The 7,089-nt window shown below is 48.2% G+C and overlaps 1 protein-coding gene and 1 long non-coding RNA gene across 2 annotated transcripts; both read right to left on the minus strand.

The window, feature by feature from the left end:
• Positions 1-223: 223 nt before the first annotated feature.
• LOC119470810 (torsin-1A-interacting protein 1-like) lies at positions 224-3,331 on the minus strand. Its single transcript, XM_037737691.1, is given in 4 exon segments — positions 224-996; positions 2,460-2,591; positions 2,594-3,014; positions 3,140-3,331. Coding segments are annotated over 4 exon segments (1,518 nt in total).
• A 1,125-nt stretch (positions 3,332-4,456) lies between these two features.
• Positions 4,457-5,307, minus strand: LOC119470806. Its single transcript, XR_005199783.1, has 2 exons — positions 5,108-5,307; positions 4,457-4,808 (listed from the first exon to the last, which is right to left on the minus strand). It is a non-coding gene; the product is annotated as an uncharacterized LOC119470806 (long non-coding RNA).
• Between the last annotated feature and the right edge of the window lie 1,782 nt (positions 5,308-7,089).

Consider the following 7,089-nt stretch of genomic DNA (forward strand, 5'->3'; position numbering starts at 1 on the left):
CAGTGCAGCGAGCTGTGTGCTGCTGCAGAAGGGGGACAGACATGCCTAGGGGCAGGGGAGAGAGAGAAGGGCGCATGGGAGGTGGGTTTGATGGCTGAACAGGAGTTTCCTAGAGCCTGGGGAAAGGAAGTGTGGGTAGGACAGAAACAAATAATACTAGAGTTCTGTGTCACAAATGGTGGACGGTCAGCATGGCTGGTGGGAGGGGCCGTGCAGCACCCAGTCAGCAGTAAGTCTGGGTGGGCAGCTTGGGGGCAGACCGTGAATGGGCTTTCTTGTGTGCATGGCTCTGGCCAGGCATAATCACGGTTTTCAAGGGAGGACTTGATTGAAATAGATCAGATTCTTCTAACGTGGAGCTCAGGAGGGAGACCAGGTATGGGGTGGCTGCGAAGCGCCTGCCAGAAATGGTGAGGCCTGGGGTGAGAAGAAGAGGCTGGACCCAAATGGAGAAGCTGGACCCAAAAGACATGCTTAGGGAGAAGTGACTGCAATTTGGGAGGGAGTGAGAGGGGAGACCTGCAGCTTCTGATTGGAGTGCTGGGTGGATGGTGACCCTGCACCCAGAAAAGCAGTCACAGAAGGTCCAGCGGGCTGGTGGGGAAGCCGGCGGAAAGGCCCCCAAGGCATCTGCCTGCCTTCTCTGCTTTTCACCCCTTGCCCTGCCCTCGTCAGCCTTGTAAGCCTTGGTGAGCATCTGGGAACTGCCGGGAGAGGCAGAGCCATGGCCCAAGCGTTGCCCAGCTCGGAGGGGTGCCCAGGAGGAGTGTGGCCTGGAGAAGCCTGCCCACGCCTCCTTCTGTGGGTGCCAGCGGTGGCTTGGGCTGGTGTTCCCACGCTTGTGCATTCTGTCAGCCTGTGCCAGTCCACGGTACAGCGGCTGGGTCTCACCGGAGCAAGGACATTTGGAGCTTCCTGCTTTCCTCTTTTCTTTAGACAAGGCATATGGCAAACTCAGTCCTTCCCCAGCTGCTTCTGGGAGAGAGGGATCTGTGCCTGGAAAGCGTATCACGAAGAGTTGGCTTTTCTTAAAACACTCACATTTCTTTCCTAGCAGAGTTGTCATTTTCTGCCGTCTGGGCTCTGGTGACCGTGTGGTCTGACTCCACAGATGTCAGAAACTCAAGTTTCTGCAAAGACTTTCACTTCTCAGGTTCCAAAGGCTCAAAAAGCTTCCCGTCGTCTGTGTTCATGGACTTAAATTTCATGTTGTCAAATGAGTATCAGGTAACGGCAGAAATAACACGTATCACACATTTATTGATTTATTTCCCTTGGATTTATTTACTTTAGAACACCATTACCCAAAGCAGAGCTCTTGAAACTCTAGTTCTACAACATGATCTTTGAAAAATGGGTTTCATTTCCAGATGCTTGGAAAATATTGAATTCCCGACGCTCCTCTTGCACATCCATTCTCAACTCACAGTAAAGGCTCTGAGAAGGCCTGCATTATAACATTGTGCAGACAGGGTCTCCTCAAGTTGTCATGCATGAAATCCTAGACTCTGCTTAGTGGTTTTTGTTTTTATTCTAAATGCATTTTGAACAGCCAGTGTACCGACTTCCATGAAGGCTGCCCTAAAATGCACAAACGATGCAAGACTTTCTAAGTCATGTTGTTGAGTTGTAGAAGAGGAAGAAATTTGGAAAATGGGCTGCAGGCTTTTCCTAGCCCTAAAGGGAAGATCTCACTCTTTTTCCATTGATCTCCCTTTTCCATTTTTACTTTGCCTCTAATTAATTTTTCTTATTGCTCTTCACCCCATTTCTTGGTGTTCTGCCTCAGATGAAAGTAGGGTGATTAGTTCCTTATCTCCCTTTTAAAGGAATTTCATCTGGCTTCCAGCTCAGGGGCTAATTATGGCTTTATGGATTTCCTTCTTTGAAATACATCTACGCTAAACACTGCCAGCTTCTCACTCACTTCAGGGTAAAGTGGGAAGCTCTGTAGGCCTAATTCTTCCCCTTCTCTGTAGAGTCATACTATTCATGATGAAAAGGGGGAGAGGCGGCTGGGTGTGGTGGCTCATGCCTGTAATCCCAGCACTTTGGGAGGCTGAGGCGGATGGATCACCTGAGGTCAGGAGTTTGAGACCAGCCTGGACAACATGGTGAAACCCCATCTCTACTAAAAATACAAAAAGTTAGCCAGGCATGGTGGTGGGTGCCTGGAATCCCAGCACTCTGAGAGGCTGAGGTGGATGGATTACGAGGTCAGGAGCTCAAGACCAGCCTGGCTGAGATGGCGAAACCCCGTTTCTACTAAAAATACAAAAATTAGCCAGGCGTGGTGGCGTGTGCCTGTAATCCCAGCTGCTTGGGAGGTTGAGGCAGAGAATTGCTTGAACCGGGGAGGCGGAGGTTGTAGTGAGCCGAGATCACGCCACTGCACTCCCAGCCTCTGGGAGACAGAGCGAGACTCTGTCTCAAAAAAAAAAAAAAAAAAAAAAAAGATATTTTTTCCAGGAATGTTTGGCTCCTTTTCCACAGCTTCTCATCTTGACCTTGGTATTTATTCTTAAGTTGATTTATCTGGTTCTGGACCTCTTGAACAGCAGTGGTTTCTACCTCAGCAGTACTGAAGAACAAAAACTCCCAGAGGCGAAAGTATCTGTCAGAGGAAGTAGCCACCACCAGTTCCTCTTGGTAAAAGATGCATTTTGAGGTTGTCCAGTCACTTGGCGCCTGGAGGGTGATGGTGACTGGTTTCCAAGCTCTGATTTCTGAATGCTGTCATTTTGCATCCCCGTCCTTATTCTTGAAGTTTGTTGGGTCCATTTCTGAGGAGTTTTATGATATCCTGAGCTCAGCACTGAAGGTTGCTTATCATGAGCTGTGAAGTTTTGACTTTGTGATGACTGCCAGAATGATTCTGTATATTGACTAGATGATCTGCTGGTTTGATCTCCGGATTCATCAGAATCCCCGGATCTGGCCCTAGCAGCAGTGGCCCTGCTGTGAGAGCCATCTTGATCATCTTCTTCAGTTTCTTCTTCAGAGAAACTGACCTTCTATTGGACACTGGTGGCTTCTAATTCATTCATTTTCATATTTCCATTTGTTTTGTATGTTGAATCAGATTCTTGGGCTTCATAAGCCGGGGCTGACATAAGTGGATGACAAGATCTTCACTCACCACTGGAGCCTCTTGTGTGCCCCTGACAGTGTTCTTTGAGATGGTTTGGCTTAAATCACTTTGGGAAGATGGTTTATCATCTTCAGAGGAATGAGAGTCCCACAGGCCACTCGTGGTTGTCGTGGGAGACGGCTGTGGCGGAGGCTGCTGTGAATGCTGCTGCTGAAGGCAGGTAGCCCTTCGTGTCTTCATCTCCTCGGCTTCCTGGGGTCGCGGCTGCCTCCGCTGCCTAGGCTGAAGGTAGTACGTGCTTTCTCTCACTTCCGGGGTTTTCTAAATTGACATCTAATTCTTTTTCCCAGGCTTTACTCAATAAGGCCAATCATGATAAATCATGGAAAATAGAGCCCTCACATCAGCGTTATCAATTCACCAAGCACGGCTAGCACTTTTTACTTTGTTTTGGAGATCCAAAAATGCTTCTGGGCTAGACCCTCAAATAGCAGAGTGAGCAAGAGGTTCCGGGGGGAACTTAGAGGTCTGGGTCCCGGTTCCCAGCCCCCCACTTCCTAGTGATGAGCTCCTGAGTCACTACCAAATGCCCAGTGCTAACATGGACTGAGAGTTTACCAGGTGCCCGTCGAAGTTCAAAACCCCTTTCCTGCATCTCCACTGTGGACATGGGACAGTGAGGTGACAAGAGGAGCTCAGTCACCAGCGAACCTCAATTTCATCTGTGCAGTAATAACGCCTCTCTCCCATCCCAGCCGGTGGGATTATTGGAAGCTTGCGTGACATTGAGTGTCTAGAAAGTGCTTTGAAAGCTGCAGCATTCTGGTGGATGAAAGTAGGAGGCCCTCATATTCTCACTTAAAAGCTTCTGGTTGACACCTGATTTCTCCCCTTTGCAGGAAGCTGACAAGAAGCATGCTGCTGAGTGATCCTGGATTCCCATCCCCCACACCCGCACACCCACGTGTGGGCCCAACCAGTGAGGAGAAGTCTAATAGGCAGGAGGAGGGGAGACACAGGGAGCGTCCGTGGTAAGTCACGGGAAGCCACCTGCACTCTGACTTCTTTTAGCTTCCTCGATATTTTGTAGGGGGGGGTCCCATGACTGACGTGGGGGTTAGAATGGGAAGGAAAGGTCCCTCTCCTCCCATCTGGAGGTGTTGAAGCAGCACTGGGCAGAGCCCAGGGTGGTACCTCTGGGGCTATGGCGGGACAGGGGTGTTTGGTGGGCTGGAAGCCCCTTTCCCCAACAAAACATCTCTGACCTGGTTTAAAACCTTGGAGGTCCACACACACATTTCATGGGACCACAGGCGTGTGCTACCAATTACGAGTGCAGCTAATTTCATTATTTTTATTTTTTAAATAGATACGAGGTCTTGTTGTGTTGTCCAGGCTAGTCTCGAACTCCTGAGCTCAAGGAATCTTCCCGCCTTGGCCTCTGAACGTGCTGGGATTGTAGGCGTGAGACACTGTTACATTTTATTAAGGTTCTGTTTGCTTCCGCATCTTGGTCCAACTCCCAGCACGGTCAGTCATCAGCAGGTTTGTTTCTCTTATGTCACTGTGTGTTCCTGAAGGAGAAATATTTTATTTTTTCCTTGTGCCCGCCGTCAAAGGATGACCAACTTTTTAAGCTTTCACTCCAGAATTGATAGGCGTCCAGTCAATGCTCTCCCTTGCAAATGGTCCCACAGCTACCTTCTCTTCAATGTACCTTTTTTTTTTGAGATGGAGTCTCACTCTGTTGCCCAGGTTGGAATGCTGTGGTGCAGTCTTGGCTCATTGCAACCTCTGACTTCCGGGTTCAAGTGATTCTCCTGCCTCAGCCTCCTGAGTAGCTGGGATTATAGGTGGCTGCCACCATGCCTGGCTAATTTTTTGTATTTTTAGTAGAGACAGTGTTTCACCATGTTGGCCAGGCTGGTCTCGAACTCCTGACCTCATGATCAGCCAGCATGACCTCCCCAAGTGCTGGGATTACAGGCTTCAGCCACTGCACGTGGCCCAATGTACCTCTTTTGACAGATCTCAGGGTACACAAAAATCTCCTCAAATGCAGAAAAGTCTTTGGGTGTGAATTTATTTTTCAGTGCATCAAAAAATCATTTAGCACTAGGAAGATAGCCTCTCTGACAGGAACGGTGTGTGCCTTGAGAGAATGGATTCCTTGAGAGGGTCAGAGATTATTCTGAAGGCTTCTGAACATGACAGTGGTGCTATGCGGGTTGAAAACAATCAGTTCTGTTATTTCAGAATTCTACTTTCTGCTTCCTTCCTAACCATAGCTGACTCAGCCTCACTGTGGCTGGGATTACAGGTGTGTGCATGTACCTGGGCCCCACCACATCAGTTATTGCATTTGATGACAAAATACAGAGATTATAAAACAATTTCACTATGTCTAATTCCGCGTACTGGGCGGTTCTGTGAAGGAACAGGCAGGCCTTGGGTCTGAGTTGAAAACGGGCTGAAGTTCAGTCTCTCCAAGCACTGGTTAGCTGCATGCAACACAGCACTTCCATGGATGCTGTATTCTGAAGAAGTCAGGATCACTAGCAACAGACAGAAAGACACCCTGGGTACGGCCTGCAATCCCAGCACTTTGGGAGGGATGGCTCAAGTCCAGAAGTTTGAGACCAGCCTGGACAATATAGAAAGACCCCTGTCTATACAAAAAATTAAATTAAAAAAAGGCCACCCTGGGCAACATAGAGAGACGCTATTTCTATGAAAGGGATCCCCCCTCCTTTTTTTTTCTGAGACAGGGTCTCACTCTGTCACCCAGGCTGGAGTGTAGTGGCACCATCTCGGCTCACTGCAACCTCCCAGGTTCCAGCGAGTCTCCTGCCTCAGCCTCCTAAGTAGTTAGGATTTCAGGAGTGCACCACCACGCCTGGCTAATTTTTGTATTTTTAGCAGAGATGGAGTTTCACCATGTTGGCCAGGCGGTCTTGAATTCTTGGTCTCCAGTGATTTTCCTGCCTCAGCTTTCCAGGTAAGTAGGATTATAGGTACATACTACCTAACCTAGTTTATACCAAATTTTTACATTGAAATTTTTATTCCCTTCTCTGGGAGAAATACAGAAAGGACTAAAACACAGTGGTTTTCACTTGTTTGCATGTTGGAAGTGAGACTGCCTTTAGATCCTCTTTTCCAATATTACTATAAATTAAACTAAAGTGACCAACTTTCCTACCAAGCTTACTGCACTGTCTAAAGGCCCTTGTGGTCTAAAAGCCAAAGGCCAAATCATATGTGTTAAAGATAAATGGTGCCATTATTATGATGTGGGTGTTCACCATGTTTAGGCAGTGTGTTTAGTTTTACTTTGTTTATTCACTTAACACCTGCCTGGAGTGCCTGTTACACCTCAGGAACTGTGACAGGCACTGGGGAAGCAGAGGTCAGTAAGATCCATGGAGGAGGCTAGTAGTAAAGACAGAAATTAAGACAAACAGACACAAAAATGCCTGAGAATTGGTCGGGCACAGCGGCTCACACTTGTAATCCCAGCACTTTGGGAGGCTGAGGTGGATGGATCATTTGAGGTTAGGAGTTCGAGACCAGCCTGGCCAACATGGTAAAACCTCGACTCTATTAAAAATACAAAAATTACCTGGGCCTGGTGGCGGGCACCTGTAATCTCAGCTATTCGGGAGGCTGAGGCAGGAGAATCACTTGAACCTGGGAGCAGAGGTTGCAGTGAACCAAGATCACGCCACTGCACTCCAGCCTGGGTGACAGAGCGAGACTCAGTCTCAAAAGAAAAAAAATGCCTGAGAATTGTTGTGTTACCAAAAAGAACGCACAGAGTGCCACAGGAGTCCTCCAGCATTTGGCTGCACCGGCTTTCCATACGCTTTGCAACAATGCTCTTATCATGCCCACTGCACAGGTGGGAAACTGGGGGCTTACAAAACTTGGTTTTGTAACCTCTTGCTCCATAAATAGGCTTGTTGACCAAACTCTACATGTTCTTACCACCCCATCTC

Source organism: Cebus imitator, unplaced genomic scaffold (genome assembly GCF_001604975.1).
Source record: "Cebus imitator isolate Cc_AM_T3 unplaced genomic scaffold, Cebus_imitator-1.0 Scaffold41, whole genome shotgun sequence".
Classification (NCBI taxonomy): domain Eukaryota; kingdom Metazoa; phylum Chordata; class Mammalia; order Primates; family Cebidae; genus Cebus; species Cebus imitator.